The 17154-nt window shown below is 41.3% G+C and overlaps 1 protein-coding gene across 2 annotated transcripts in view; it reads right to left on the bottom strand.

Annotated features, from left to right (window-relative positions):
* Positions 1-1049: 1049 nt before the first annotated feature.
* trhr2 (thyrotropin releasing hormone receptor 2) overlaps positions 1050-17154 on the bottom strand; it is a 58967-nt gene continuing 42862 nt past the window's right edge. For both annotated transcript variants that reach the window (XM_037106171.1, XM_037106172.1), the window contains exon 6: positions 1050-4898. In XM_037106171.1, coding sequence (XP_036962066.1) covers positions 4395-4898 — 504 coding nt within the window. In that variant the 3' untranslated portion in view covers positions 1050-4394. The remainder of the gene's footprint in view (positions 4899-17154) is intronic.

Here is a 17154-nt window from a genome sequence, read left to right as displayed (position 1 = left end):
ACCTAAAAGTCACTTCTCAGTAACGTTAAAATTAACAAGTAGTTATTGTACATATGGGCCTTGGGTTGAGGCTTTTGTCATTGCATGATGAGAGCTCTTAGCAGCTAGCTAAGGTCAGAAACCAAACAGTGCACATTAATGTTGATCAGAAAATGTAACTCTTACTTATGTGATACAGAATGTTTCTTTACATTTCTCATACTGTCTCTGTCAGTGAGGGTAAGCAGGGTGAATAAGTGTTATGTAGATAACAATCTCAGACCGGGGCGGCTATAGCTCAGCAGGTAGACCAGGTCAACTAGTGATTGGAAGGTTGCTGGTTCAAATCCTGGTTCCGGTTCAGCTGCATGTCAAAGCAAGATACTGAACCCCACCTTGCTCATCAGTGAGGGCCCTGTGATGAGCTGGCGGCTTGTCCAGGGAGTACCCTGCCCTCGCCCTGAGACAAGGCTGGGATTGGCTCCAACAGCAACACCCCATGGAAAGGGATAAGAGGTTATGGCATGACCAACTATGAGTTATTGGTTGCACATATTAGATGTCTTCAGTATGTTTGGTCGTTGATGGACTTTGTTCAAATATAAAAAATATCAAACACTGATTTTAATATCACAGGTCCATGTAAAGCAGTAAACAGTAATCGTCATTGTCTCCATGTTTTTCACACCCGAAAAGAACCAGCGTGTAGAATTTGGTGGCCACTTGCAGTGACACTGCGTTTTGCAACCAACCAAATACACTTCCCATCAACCCTACCTTTGTGGGGAAGAACACATCTGGGGACCAATGACTGTATTCTGCTATCTAGCGGCAGTGTTGGGAATACCGGCGTTACAATAAACGGCGTTACTAACGGCATAACTTTTTTCCAGTAACGGATAATCTAACATTACTACCTCCATAGTAGAGGTAAGATCTTAAGCCCAAGCCCGAGTCCGAGCCCGACCCGACCCGAATTTTGGGCCGGGTCGGGCCTAAAATGTCAATCATTACGTTCGGGTAGGGTCGGGCCGGGCTTCTCTCTCGCTGACTTTTTTTTTTAATAAATATATGTTTATAAAAATGTATACTAAAACAATGTGTAGATACTAAACTAAGGAATACTTGTTATAAAATAAATAATTTGGATAAAACAGAGAAGGCGCTGTAAGGTAATTGCTATTTAACTACTAAACAGGAGCCGCAGAGCCAGAGCATGCTCCGCGCACGTGAACGCCGCCCTCTTAATAATCTTCCCCTCCGCAAGTCTGCATCTATTTTGACCTGGTATCCCCAATATGGAGCAGCAAGAAGTCAAGGAAAAACTAAAGACAGGGGACCTGAAAAGGCAAACATGCACCGGTAAGAGTGAGGTGTGGAAAAGCTTCCAATTGATTGTTGAAAATGCAGAAGAATGTTGAAGATTGCAGAAACTTGCGTTGGCTTCGCTGAATGTAGTCAATGTGGCGCTTTGCTTTCATTCGAGAGCAAAAAGACTGGCACCTCGATGCTGAGCAGGCATTTAAACAGCTGTACTGTACTTAAAAAAATCCGTCAATGATGGAAAATTGTCAGTTAATGTAACCTCTGCAGACACAGAAATATAAAAGATGTAAATGTTTATACAGTCTTGTTTAACTTAGATTTCGTTACAAAAGACAGGCTTTAATTTGTTATCATAAATCACCCCTCCTCCTCCCGAGTCCTCACAAATAAAATATGAAATTTCGGGTTTGCTTCGGGCTCGGGCCTGCAAATCAAGTTAATTGGTCGGGCTCGGGCTGGGTCGGGCTTTAATACCCGCCTGGGTCTGGGCCTGGGTCGGGCCTGGGTCGGGTCGGGCTGGATTTTTTTTAGGCCCGATCTTACCTCTACTCCATCGTTACCGACTTTTAAATATGGCGCGTTACAAATTGAAGCTGCTCATTGAATCTGTTCATCCGATTTGGCTCTCAGTCACCGGAAGAGCAGAGCTGTTTTAGTTTTCTCCGGTGAGGGAGGAGGAGGGAGGTGCGGGACAATCGCATAAGTGATGGTGATTGGCTCTCTAAGATAAAGTGAGAGTTCGTAAGCCAATCAGTGGCAGTGTTCAGTTTATACACAAACCAAACACGCACACAGCAGGTGCACACTAGCAGAGGTGAGCTGCAGAAATGTGGAGTCCGGAGGTAAAGTTAACATTTTCAAAGTGGAAGTACAGACACGACTTTAATCTCCACGTCTGTTGTAAGCAACTCTAATCAAATGAAGCATCTTTCAGTGCCACATGCTTCTACAACATTAGTGGCCAAAAACACCGTTGTTGACTGTTAATGATGATAGCAAGCCAGGTGTGGCTAACGTGAGCTCTGCTAACAAAGAAGGACACGGAGCTGTCCAAGCAGCTAAAGCTGGATTTTTCTGCTCCAGCTTACCAAAAACTTGTGACACAGACTAAACTGAATGCAATGATTGGCAGGTACAGTATGTTGTTGAAAACATGCTCCAGTTATCAACAGTTGAATCAGAGTCCTTCAGGGCACTCACTGGTAAAATACCGAGGAGAGCGGGTGCCAGTCCACCATGCAGAAAGACATTTTCTAAATACATAGATGCCGAGTACGCTAAAGTGAATGCCGAGCTCAAAAGGGCGGAATAATTAAAAGTAACCCCAAAGTTACTTTTTCTGGTAAGTAGTTACTTTTATAGTGGGGTAATTCTGTCACTAACTCAATTACTTTTTGGAAGAAGTAACTAGTAACTATAACTAATTACTTTTTAAAAGTAAGGTGCCCAACACTGTCTAGCAGTACCACAGTTTATGTCTTACCAAAGGGTCAGAATAACCATGAAACCATAACATTTTTCTCCCTAAAAAGGGAGAAGTAGAGATGCCTGCCCTATCAGTCCATGAGGTTCATGTTAAGGCCAGAGGATGGGGTGCTACGCCACAACCCAGCCTTTCTCCCCAAGGTTCTTTCAGATTTGCAGATTTTGACCAGCCCAACTCTTGGTTTTCTTTATGCACAAGTGTCTGTGTAGATGTTGTCAAAGGGCAGACTGTCCCAATGGCTCAGGAACATGATCCAGCAGGCATTCAAGTGGGGCAGGAGTGCCACCGCGGAGCTGCAACCTCCTGGTTGCTGTGGAAAGGAGCATCTCCGGAAGAGATCTGCTCAGTGGCAACCATCCATAAAGAACATCCATAATCCGTTTGGGACTCTGAGACTCCATTCATATGGAATATGTAGCTGTATGGAGAGCTCTTCACTCAGAGATCCAGTCATGTCCTCTAACATTTTGCATACTCAGTACCTTGGATCAAGCAAAGAAGTTGTTATTCCTTTCTCTCCAATCACTATGGGCTTGACATCTTCTAAAGAGATGCACATTAATCTTTTGTCTCATGTTTGAGTCTGTATTTTCTATTGTACAAAACTAAAAGATTCTTTAAAAGCTTTTTATACACAAGAGTGTGTCACATGTTTCTGCACCAGTCAGTGGAGATGGTGACTTGGACAGATTATTCAAGCTGCATCATTATGCAGATTATTCATTATTTGTTTATTGAATTCATAATAATTGATGTTTATTATATCACTGGGTAAAACAATTCTAGGAAAGCATGATATTGGTTCATTAGGAGTCCACTGTGTGTTTTTGAAGGGGAAACATAGACTAATAATAGCTTTAAATTAAATGTTTAATTCTATTAAATGTCAGTTTTAGGACTGAATGACCCAGTTTTAACTGCTGTTCACACAGAAGCCTTCTCCTTTCTGCCGTCAAAGTTCACCAAGATCTGCACCTGTATTGGCTGCACCAGGGCCCATGCCCTAGGTTTCTGTGCTAACTGCTGCAGGCTGTACAATCATTGCAGCATATCCCTCTTGGCTTCTGTTGCCTTGAACAAACTCTTCACATTTGACATTTTGTGGGCAAAGACATAATGTTACCATGCCACAGTGCGAATTATACCATTTGCCAATCATCTTTTTTCTCTTACCAATCATGACATAAATGCATGTCAAAGATTTCTTCACTATGATCATCATCTAAAGCAGATCCTGACCATGTGTAATTCAGAGCCTTTTTATCACCAGATGGAAACAGCTCAATTGTTGGATTTTTTCACTGGATTGCAGTGGTATTTACAAATTCAAAGATAGTCTGAAATATGGGGCGCCGCATAGCTCAGTCGGTAGCGCGCGCGACCCATGTGCCGAGGCTCTGCAGCGGACCCGGGTTCGACTCCCGGCCCGGGTCCCTTTGCTGCGTGTCACTCCCCGTCTCTTACCCTGTTTCCTGTCTAACTCTTCAGCTGTTCTATCAGAAAAGGCCAAAAAAATACTTAAAAAAAAAAAAAAGATAGTCTGAAATATATTCATATGGACATGTTTACATGCTTATCATTTGCTGTATGTCTGTCTGCAGAGTCAACTGTGATTAGTTGATGAAAGCAAATCATCACTAAAGTTCTCATCACCAGTTGGACATCCACCAAAGTTGAAAATAGCTGGGCTGGGGTTGATGGGATGGTCTGCTGTTTTTCCACTGACTGTTGTTGTCTCCTGATGGCCACTTCCAGTCTGCTGGATGGCTCTCCTTGCTTTATCATTCATCCCATTGCTATTGGCCTGGTAGGTTCTCTGTCCTTGGACAGTGGTGAGGCCAGTTTGGATCATCGACAGTGTTCTCTGATTTCCCTCGGGCCGCTTGCAACGGTAAAGCCCTCGAAATGCAGAGCGAAACTTCTGAGACATGGCATTGTATATGACAGGGTTTATAGCACTGTTGGCATAAATGCATGTACGACAAAACAGGAGGAACCAGGCATTCTGATATGGTGTGGACACAAAAGAATTAATTAAAACTAAAGTCCGGTAGGGCATCCATAGCAGAGCGAATAGGATCACCACTACTGCCAGCATCTTTGTCACCTATAGAGAGAAAATGGAGAAACAGTTAATTAAAAATCCTTTAAAGCAGCTGTGAATAGGCAAATGGCAGCCGGTGGGCAGAATGTGGCCCTCCCACAAAAATATAAATGTAAATTCTCATCTTACATTATTTACACACACACACACACACACACACACACACACACACACACACACACACACACACACACATATATATATATATATATATAGATATATATATATATATATATATATATATATATATACATATATATATATATATCCATCAATACAGATTAATTAGATAGTACACTTCATTTACACAAAAGAAGTAGCCCCTAAATTGACCATAACAACTGTGTCTCACAAACAAAAATAGATGACAGTGTTGTCCATTTTGAAGCATTATCAGAAACCTTAATTCAACTATAACAAATAATCCGGCTACTTTTTCTTTTTGAGTTCATAACTTATCAATTACTTATCAATTATCAATATATATTTCCTGAACTATAGTGTAACATGAAAAAGACATTTGTGTTTCAATGAATCATGTTTTGTCAAATGAGTATTACCGTATTTTCTGGACTATAAGCCGCTACTTTTTTCCTAGGTTTTGAACCATGCGGCTTATACAAAGGTGCGGCTATTCTGTGGATTTTTCTTCCACCGCTAGGGGCGCTCTAACCGGAATTCGAATCAAAAATAAGAGACGAAAAATCAATGCAAAGAAGAATAGCCTACGCTACTTTTTCTTTAGCAGATAGAACACGCGCGACAAATTACTAACTGGTAATTATTTTCAAATCCTCGCCCCTTCATCATGGAAACCACACGAAGAAGTTCGTATGATGCAAGTTTTAAGTTGAAGGCCATCGAGACTTGGATGACAAGTGGTGAGAAGTCTTTCACAAAAACTGGCCGCATGCGAAAAGCATCCTTTTCTGATGTCTGTCAGCGGATCCTAACAGCGTGGAGTGCTGTGAAAGAATCCACCATCACCAACGGGTTCCGAAAGGCTGGACTGCAACGCGAAGAGAGCGGCGCACCTTCAGAGCCAACTTCACCGGAGGATGACAGTGACACGGAGAGCGAGACTGATGGAGACAGATGTGACGAAGCGCTTCTGAGGCTGTTCAACTCCGACACTGAAGAAGACGACTTCATGGGTTTCAGCGAAGATGATTAAAGTGACTTGTGGTTTCAAACACAGGAGAACTGAAGGAAAATAAATACCGGTGATTTTCTCTTGGTTCTGTTCCGTTTTAATCAGCAAAGTTGTTAAAAGGCATTGTTCGGAAATCTGTTCAGGTACATACATGTACATTTACAGAACAAAATCGTTCTGTACATGCAGTAAATATCTAATTTTTCAACATAGATATCTGCGGCTTATAGCCCGGTGCGGCTTGTATATCTTTTTTTTTTTTTTTTTTTTTTTTTTTTTTAAATCGAGCGGATGCAGCTTATACATAGGTGCGCTCTACAGTCCAGAAAATACGGTACTTATAAGGCGATGTATTACATGATTTAATAATTGACATAGCATAAAAAATGAAGAAAATGACATCACAATCACTGTTGCCTCAGTCCTTGATTCAGTGACTATGAGTTACATGAGATTTATTTGTATATAAGATTTGAAATGGTGGCTACTACTGCGAAACAGAGCATTTCCATGCCTTGCACAGGGAAGTTGAGAATATTTCAACTTCTAAAAAAAATGGTTCAAAAACACAATGTATGACAATGTATGTATCGCAAGAGCTAAGTACACGCCAGACACACCACACTATAGGAAAACAATGGTTTTGCTGTTAAGCCAGTTTTAGCAACACATCTCGGCATAATCATCTGCTTATACTGTTTTATTTTTTTAGTCCATGTTCAGTTAGCCAGCCTCATAGTGGACTGGTCTTTGAAAGTTGTTTATGTGTACTGGGCCAGAGCCAACTTTCAACTCATTCAGTGCAAACTGTGCGATGAGAGCCATTCACTGAGATACACTACTGAAGAAAGATGTCTCCCGGGAAATCTTTCCATTGAATATTCCCATGAAAGTACTTGTGGACTGCTAATTGCCTTGCCATAATTACATGTTTCCTCAGGCAGCTATGGGGGGTGTGGACTTGTGGATATTGACTGCCATTTGCAGTAACCAATCACTCTGACTGTGCATTACGCTGGTGTGGAGCTAGCAGTCCACGTCTGCAAGCTGGACTGGCAGCTCACAGCAAGCACTGTGGAAATGGAACAAAACAGATCAAAACTGCCTCTGCCTGAGAAGACAGAAGGTATTTTGATGACAAAAAATACACAATGGAAGTGATATTGCTGGGCTTGGATCCTGGTGCCCCAGGGATGAGTCAGCAAACAGGACTGCTAACTCAGCTGAACAGTTAACAGAGATGAGTAACTAACGGCAGCTACTTTTAGCAACACCCCTTCATACACATACGTCTTGCAGACATTGATGCAAGTTATTAAAGACATAGGAAAGACATAGTATGGGGAGCTCACTGGGAAGACCTTGCAGAGATGTCATCATTTGCCAATGGGAAGACGTTGACAACAAAATGCCAATGTCTTGGTATTGACTTCCCAACTCACATAAGATCCCCATAAAACGCCTTTCCAACAAATCAATTCTGAAATTCCAGAATTGATTTTCTATAACTAGCTCTTAATAAATCATTTGGTGCTAACATAAAATTCATTTTCACATAAAGGTGCCAACAAAAGTAAGCGACAGGATGCTATGAAACTATCCGACATGCATTTTCATTCACGTAGCTATAAAATGACAAGTGTGCTCATATTTGCAGGCAGTATTTCAAATGTCTTGGAAATGGACTACAACTAACTGTCCTCCTATCTTTCACAACACAGCCTCCTTGACTCTAATCAGTCAGACTTCAGGACTGCTCACTCCACTGTAACGGCCTTTCTCCAAGTAACTGAGCCCCTCCATGTGGCCAGAGCCTTGTCCCATTCATCCATCTTCATTATCCTCCACCTATCTTCTATGTTTGACACAGTCAACCACCAAATCATCCCCTCAATTCTGGCTGAACTTGGCATAGCTGACTCTGCTCTAACCTGGTTCAAATCATAAATCGCACAAATCACAATTTTCAGGTCACAGGGACAGCTCCTTGTCCAAAACCTGCTTTCTAAAAACTGGTGTCCCTGGAAGCTACTAGGACCACTTCTGTGGGCATAGAATACTGCCATAAATTGCGCACGTAATAAAACATCCGCACGCGCATTTTTTCCGCCAGAGTGACTTTATTTAGGGGGCGGTTTTTGTCAGTAAGGGGGCGGGCCTGGGGCATGCCAATCACCACTGTATCCCCGAATATAATTGGGTGAGTGTATGGGACAGCAGGGTAAGGCAACACCACAAGGACAAACGGGACAAACCACACAGCCCTGAATGCCTGAATGACATGTATTGTGATTTGGTGTCCTGACTTGAATGTTTACAAAATGTCACACAGAGCAACAAACTTCAGTATGTTTGTCTGAGTGCTGTCTTTTCTTTCCTCTATCACTGACATTAATCTGATAAAATGCTGATCATTTTTTGTAAGTTGGACCCTGTTGCAAAAAGACATTTTTTATTTTGGTAAAACTGTTTTGTTCATATTCTCGATCTAGGCTACTTCTTTCTCCCTGAAAATTATAAACGTAATATTTAAAAACTAAAATAATAAACGCAATAATAATAATCATCACCATCATCATCATCATTATCATCATTATCATCATCATCATAAAGATAGAAGGCCTGTAGTTAATGATAGGCGTCAGCAACTCTCGATATGAGAGCAGCACATAAGCCTATAGCAAGTACTGCAATATGTATTAAAGTATCTGTATTGTCTGTCAAACAAAGTAAATGATATGGCAAGCTATGCTTTTCTTAGATACGAAATTAACGCTACCTCCTTGCAGTCAGCTATGGTTACTGACAGTACAGGCGGAACACGAACAATTGTCAGGCACATACCGCCACCTGCTGTACAACAGTCTCATCATTTTACAGTATTTCTTATTCTGCACATCAATCTTGTGTCTCTTAAAAAGAGTGTCCATGGCCATCTTTGTCTAACTCGTCTTTTGTTCTGTAGACCTGTAGTAGGGTAATCGTTGCCCTATTTACTGCATGAACTGTATGTTTTTCCCCTGATTGGGCTAAACAACAGCTTATATGAAATCTCAGTGCCTGGTCCTGTTTTAATGCATGAACGAGTAGTTTATTTGCCGTCACTTCTTCCATCCTCTTTAATGCTAACAGAATTGCAATTAGGTCAGCAGCGTGCACTCAAATACTGATCCCAGTCCACCAGGTCTGGATACAAGTTTGAGTAAATAAAAGCCGGCCTCAATTAGAGGCGAATCGCTGCTTGGCTGCATGTTCTTAATGAAATGCAGATTTATGTTCGGAAACATGTCGCTGTGTTTGCTGACAGCACTCGCTGCCTGTTCGCACCTTTTTTTTTTTTTTTTTCTTAACCCAGCACGTCTGGACGGAGCTGTTCGAGCCTGACCATTGAAAGCTCGGACTGAACCAAGGAAAGAGCTGGAGCCTGTATAGTCTGTGGCCGGAGCAACACATTTATTTATAAGTTGAATCGCTAGTAAACTTAAATGAATGTGTGCTCCAAATCCGGCTCTCTCTCTATAACTCTTTTGAACAGTAATAATAAGTTGGTTATATTATATTTTCCATCTTTGCTGAGCATAAGATGTGTTCAGAGTTAAATAAAAGCCTCGCCCATATGGAGAAATACCCTACTATATTGACACACATCTGAATCTGGACATAGGCTTATGCAGTTGCGTTGCTAGTGCAAAACATCCGGGGCTTTAGACCCGCAAAAGTAATCTGATTACTGATTACTCCTTTAAACTCATTTGAAGCTTGATAGTGCTTTGTCACCAGCACAGAGTATCTTTAGCTGACAAACTCAAAATAATGACTGTATTTCCAGCTCATCTCTCCTCCCTCCATTGTCATTTGTGTTTGTGCGTGGTGTTACACGTGAGTTGCTGAAAACGTGACTTATCGCAGACGTGACGTCACTCCCTGAGACGCGAGAAAGCAAAAATATATTTTTTTACCATGGAGAATGACAAAAATAATAGTAACGCACAATGACTTGAATACGTAACATTAATCTAATTACTGGTATTGAAATATTAACGTGTTAGGTTACTCATTACTGGAAAAGTGGTCAGATATTGGCATCACTGCCCAGAGAGTGTTTTTTTAAACGGGGTTTAGGGGATTTTTTTGAAAATTGGGCTGTTTAAGACGCAGTTTCAACATAGTTTGTGAAGGAAAGAAAGGCCAATCGTTGAGGTCCTCATCGTCATATTTTAATCACAAAAAAAGAAGATGTACCAGAAGATGGCCAGTGCTGCATCTTATTCAAGGAGCACTTGAAATGCCACAAGCCCGTGTGTGGTAACTGTGCGAGGAGAGCGGAGGTAATCTGCAGACTGTGAACAGCTCTTTGTTTTTGTTTTAGATGTGCTCATTTCCAGCTTTTTCGATTTTTTTTTTATTATATCTATTTTATATATTATATATGAATTATATAATTAACATGTTTCATAATCAAATAAGTTATTTTTAATTGTTACCTGAGTTTTCTCTATTAAAATCTTGTGTAAATATATGCAATAATTATGGTTTACTATGTGCCATGATATGAGTATTGATAAATGTAGCTATAATTAAACTTGTTAAAATGTACATTTTGTTGTTATTTCGATTTTTTCGAGAAAAAAAAATATATAATGACACAATGAATGCATTGATCACTCAGTTGGGTATTTACATGAGAGATTATAGAGTTTAAAATCCAGCGGTCCAAATGACGCTTATGGCCTGGAGTTCTATTATCAGATTAATGTCAGTGATGGAGGAAAGAAAAGACAGCACTCAGACAAACATACTGAAGTTTGTTGCTCTGTGTGACATTTTGTAAACATTCAAGTCAAGATACCAAATCAAAATACATGTCATTCAGGCATTCAGGGCTGTGTGGTTTGTCCCATTTGTCCTGGTGGTGTTGCCTTACCCTGCTGTCCCATTGACAATACACTCACCCAATTATATTCAGGGATACAGTGGTGATTGGCATGCCCCCAGGCCCGCCCCCTTACTGACAAAAACCGCCCACTAAAAAAAATCACTCACATGTGAGCAGGGGGAAAGTTTTCTGAGGGAGGAGGGGAGGCTTTCCTGAGCGAGCAGTCTGCACACGTGCGAGCAGGGGAAAGTATTGCGAGTGGACTCTGTGCACACTCGAGCTGTTTTTCTCCTTGCAGGCCACAATATTGCGCCGGGGGCAGAGATGCAGGATAAAAAATAGCTTGCGAGTGCATGGAAAAGCGCTTGGGGGAAAAAAATGCACATGCGGATGTTTGATTTGTGCGCGTGCGGTTTATGGCAGTATTCTATGCCCATACACTTCTGTTATCAGTACACACTAGATCACTTGGCTCTGCAATCACATTGCATAGATTCTCTTACCACTGTTATGCAGACAACACCCAACTGTTCCTCTCTTTTCCCCCACCCTCTGATACCAACGTTGTATCTCGGAATGTCTGGCAGACATCTCCGCTGTGCATCACCTCAAGCCTAACCTTCATAAAACTGAACTCCTCTTCATTCCGGGGAAAGACTGCCCTCGCATGGACCTGTCAGCCACTGTCGAGGACCTCACAGTATCGCCTTCACTGACTGTGGGCAACCTGGGCACAATCCTCGACGCCAGACTATCCTGCATCCCCAACATCACTGCTGTGGCCCGAACCTGAAGATTTGCCCTCTGTTAACATCTGCAGGATCTGATGTTACCTCAAAGGATGCAATGCAATTCCTGGTCCAAGTGCAAGCTTGGACTACTGCAACTTGCTCCTGGCTGGCCTTCCAGCCTCTGTGACTAAATATCCAGAATTCTGCAGCTTGCCTTGTTTTCAATCTATCCAGATTCTTCCATGTGACCCCCCTACGCTGTGACCTCCACTGGCTTCCTTTTGCGGCCCGCATTTGATTCAAGACAATGGTGCTGGCCTTCAAGGCCATCAACTGAACTGCAAAGACCTCCAAACGCTGGTCAGACCTAACACCCCAGTGAGAGCACTTCGCTCTACTACAGCAGCTGGCCAGGTGGTACCAAAATCACTGAGAGCAAACAAGGTCGCTCAGCCAAGTCACAGCTCTTCTCTGCTCTGGTGCCTCAGTGGTGGAGCGAACTCCTGACTTGAGTAGTAACAAAATGTATCATTACTAGGGCTGTAATGATACCAAAAACACTTGGCATGATATCTTTACGATATATTGCTCAAGGTATGACATTTATCACAAAATTAAATAAAAAGAAAAGACAAGATGACTTGAACAATGCTCTTTGATACTAAAAGTTATGTATATAGCTTTTTTTGTTTACAATCTCTTTTGACTTTTTACTTGAGGTGCTTTTGCTTTCCTTCTATAGTAAAATAAAAATAGTCAGTCATGACTTAAGCATTTGTAAAAGGTAGCCATTGCAAAACAATATAGCAGCAAGTGGCAGTCCATCCCTCTCTCTGGTTGAACAATGTATCTATCAAGGCACCTAGGGGGGTTGTGTCACAGGTGGGCAGCCAAGAACAGGCACTTGGCAGCTGGTCCTACCAGTCTCCCACCCTCTTGATGTCCAGCAGACGACCAGGGCCACTAAAATCTCTGTCAGTGTAACAGACACATTATTATTTCCTAATTGTATGTTCAGAAGCTGTCTGTATGTATTTAAGGTTTGATGTGTTTTTTCTCACTGTTGCTTACAGGCAGCCAGCCGCTGAGATGATGCAGCAGATTGTGAGTTGTACAGTAAACACAATGCTGGCCTATGACAGCTGCAGTGTCTTCAAGCCACTTGCTCCACCCAACAATAACAATAACAGCGAAAAGCGGACCTGGAGAATGAGTGAAGATCTTGGTGTGTTACTCCAGCTCAAACAAGGCCAATAACAGATATTATCAGGGATTGTGTGGGTTAACAGTTAGGCTGGATTCACATTGGATCGAGCAGTGTAGCGAAAATGCAGGTATTTGCTTTCATATTAATGAGCTGGCAGTCAGACTATGACTAAAGCCACAGTGGAGTGTAAGGCAGTGTGTGGTGTGAGGATAAATACTAAGAGGGTGCACTATGGACATTTCTGTGTGACATTAAATTTCACTTTCACTTTCACATTGGTCTTGTGCCCCAGTTTAAAAGAACAGTAATGATCTACCCAATCCTGGTTGTTTACCCTCATTTTTAATCTGTCAGTGAGGACAAACAATCACTTGTAGGACCAGTATGATAGAAGCATAACAACATGGCAGCTTTGCCTCTCTGCAAACTGACACTGGTTAGGGTAACCAGATGTCCCACTTTGTGCGGGACTGGACAGCATTTTAATCACTTTTAATCACTCACTGTGGGACAGATGCTTCGACTAAAATGTGTCATTTATCCAGTGGCTGTGAAGAAAGGAGAGACAGCTGTCATCACTGGTCTATGTCAGCATCTGTCAGTCAAAATGCGCAGTCAGTAACCTGTCACTGTCTCTGCTGTCCCACCCCCATAAAGAAGAAAATTGGGATAAATGGGATGCAGAGTTTGGCAAAAAGTGATAATGCAGCCACAACAGAGACTGGGCAACTCTTACAACTGGGTGAAGCCAGTGGAAGATGATTCTTACCAAGTTTTTTGTGAACTTTGCCGGAGTTATTTCTCAATTTCACATGGAGGGGAGTATGACCTGAAGCAACAGTGCCTGCCAGTCTCATAAGAAACATGCGCCTCAAAAAGGTATGAGCCAATCTATGAAAACATTCCTCCTGAAACCTAAAGATCACTACGAAACAGATAAGGTAACACCAGTTGAAATAACAATCCTGCTTTGGTTAAGTGTATTTTACTTCAATATATGGTTCTGTTAGAAAAGTCTGAATTACTAAAGGTATGGTGTTTGGAAGGCACAGCCATACCATTTGTTCATATCTGTTAGACAAGATATAAACAGGGCTGCTTAAAATATAATAATTGCTAAGTCCTTTATATGGTAAATAAAGGTCTAGCCTGTAAGCTGCACAGTCTGTTGTAAAATATCTAAATCAACCACAAGGTAAAGCATAAATGTTATGAGCTACCAGGCACAATGTAAATGCTTATTTTTATTAAGCTAAATAGACAATAAATCAACATTTTAGACCATGTCCATACATTGGGGACATGTCCCACACAAACATACCATTGCCAGCACTGGTAGTACCAAATGAGTATTGGTCAAAACTCAAACTTAATTTCAGGCTGTTTTAATCCTTTACACTCCAACACATAAATTGTTGTATTCTTTTGACATTATTTTTTAATCATCCATTAATATAGTGTTTGTCATTGAGGGACTACAGCCATTCTGATATACAATCTACTATCTGTACAAACAACAGATGCAAGGCAGCCAGCCAGCAGAACAAAAAGGACAGCAAGGTCATTCAACCTCAAATGGATATATGTTGCAGTGTCTCACAAAGGTGTGTGTGCATGCATGTATTTTATTGCGTGTTATACATTCTCATGCCTTGACTCTCCACCTCAGCCCATACCAGTACCACTTGGTGACCATGGAAATGCTTTAGACGTTTATGAACCACTGTGAGACAGATTGATAGAACCAGTCAGGCTATAAGGCTCAAGTGATTAGTCTTATCAGTCGCCAATAATGCTGCACATCTTCCCCCTCCCAGCCTGACACCACCACCCAACCATCTGTGGCCATTTTAAAGTTCATAACAAGCATTCACAGTGCCATAATAATCCTGCTGAAGCATGACTACCTTTTAGCCAGCCAGGTTTCTCCACACCACAGTAGGGTGGTGACAGCCAGTGACAGCCAGCACAAAGGAGGCGGGGAGAAAAGCTAATTATCTAATTATGTCTGCACTGCAATAATGAGACAGAAAGAACTGGGGTGGCATTTTGAATATACATATTATGACTGTAATTATCTGGTGACTTGACTTGACTCCAGCATTCCAAACAAATCAGATTTTTTTTCACTATCTTCCCAGACTGAATCCAGTCAAGGACACAACATTTGGGCCCACTGAGCCAAAGAATTTGCTTTAGCCTATAATGCTATCGAGTCGCCCGGGCAACAATGACCAAGCCACTCCATCTGGCTTCCTCCACATGCGTTTGAGGAGATCACAGACAAGAAGGAATTCCCAGAGATTAAAAATGCAGCCATCTCACACCACACTGTATTAATCTCCAACCATAAAAGTGCCATTCTTTGACATACACAAGTTTATCAAACGCCTATCAGATTTAGTTGATCTATTGAATGATGAATGAAAGAGCATGAAGTGACTATTCAAGAACAGAGAGTAAAATCAACCGCGGTATTAAGCACACTTCAATATAAATGCTAAATCACATTATGCAAATCTTCTGCTCCTAGATGGAGCCCCTTGAACACACAAGATTACGATCCTTTCTCAGCTCTCATATGAGAGTTCAGCTCCAAGGCTTATGTTGCAGGAATCTGCACATTGTGACTCCAAAACAATCTATGCGAAGGGTTGCGTGGAAAGATAAAAAACACAGACCCATCAAATTAAAGGGTTATTGTTGTTGTTGAATCCATGACAACAAAGTTTAAAGTTTATTTAACTGTCATTTTCAACAGAGTTGTACATTAAATGCAAGTTGTAGTCCCTTTATGATCACACAAAATCGCTTTTTTGTGATGGAGAGTTGAGCTCAGGAGTCACTCAGCCTGAGAAAAGAAGCTGTTTTGTGGTCTGATGGTACAGCAGTGGATACCATCTTTTGGGTCCTGTGCAGACATCTCACTTCACTGATATCACTGATGTGCTGATGGGCACCAGTGATGATCCGGGTGGTTTTAATCACCCGCTGCAGTGCCTTCCTGTCCTGAGCTGTACCCAAACCATGCCATTTTTTTAAAAAGTTGACGTGCTCTTGGCACTCTAATTTAACCTCCTCAAGATTTCTTAAAGATGTATTTTATGTATTTCTTGCGGAGGGGGAAGAAATCTTTCCCCATTACAATTCATAAATTGTACATGTGCAGCTCACTCCTTGTCAATACATGACATAAAAGCTTGCTGTGCGCATTTTTGCATGACAGAGAAGAGTCAGACAAAACTTCAGCTCCCTAAATAAGACTAGCTGCATGCAGGGCTGTAAGCAGGATTTTAGAAATGCTGAAGTCCAAAATTAAGAATTTTTAAAAAATAATCCCTTAAATGATGATGTCTGGTGAATTTTGTGAAAATTAATTGATAAATTGAGATAAATATATTTCATACACTATAGCATATCAAAATACAGCCTAATAAGCCTAAAGACAGTCTACACAGGTTATTGAATACATGGCCAATTCTGGACCGAACAAATAAGGAAAGAGGGAAACTATGGGTTTGTTTAAGAAAAGCTCCCAACAAATGGGTTTTGTTCACAGTGTGTCACTGACTCAGACTTTAAGTTACCTCTCTTTCTGCAGCCGTGAATGCAGAGTAAAACGTTAGGGGCATCAGTCCGTGTTTCCACAAAGCTGATAAAATATGGACAATACACCACATGAAAATAAATTAGACAAACAAAGTACCCAGGCAGTAACTAGACTGTATTGTTCTAATGTTAGAGAACCAAGGTTGCCTTATGTGTTTTCATGTGGTTAGATTTTTAAAAAGTAGGATGCTAATGCCAGCTTACATTAGGCACTGTGCCTTATTGGCTGAGGGATTTCACAAAATAGCGCACTGCAACATCAACAATAAATGCTTCCTACACATAGCGTCCAACCATTGAAATCACTCTGCTGAACAATCTGGATGTTGGCAAGTGCTAGAAAACAAGACTTATGGTGCACTGCTCATGTTATTGGACACCTCTTGATGGTGGACCTGATGAGCAACAGGGATATAGGAATTCCGTGCTGGCTAGCAAATGAATTGGTCATATTTTCAGAACATATATGATAAAGTACATCATCATTCAGTGTTCATTTATGAATGTTTTATGTTTTTTTGTGACAAAGTAGTATGTGTTCCTCTCATTCCATCACAAAAAAATGGGAGCTGTAGAAATCATTGAAACGCAAGACTGTTGTGATATACATGTTCTTGACAAGTGCATGTTATGTGTACATACATGCTCATTCATTTGTTTATCTTTTTCGACAAAGCCGGCAA

Source organism: Acanthopagrus latus, chromosome 8 (genome assembly GCF_904848185.1).
Source record: "Acanthopagrus latus isolate v.2019 chromosome 8, fAcaLat1.1, whole genome shotgun sequence".
Taxonomy (NCBI): domain Eukaryota; kingdom Metazoa; phylum Chordata; class Actinopteri; order Spariformes; family Sparidae; genus Acanthopagrus; species Acanthopagrus latus.
This window is presented reverse-complemented; position numbering and strand designations above follow the sequence as displayed.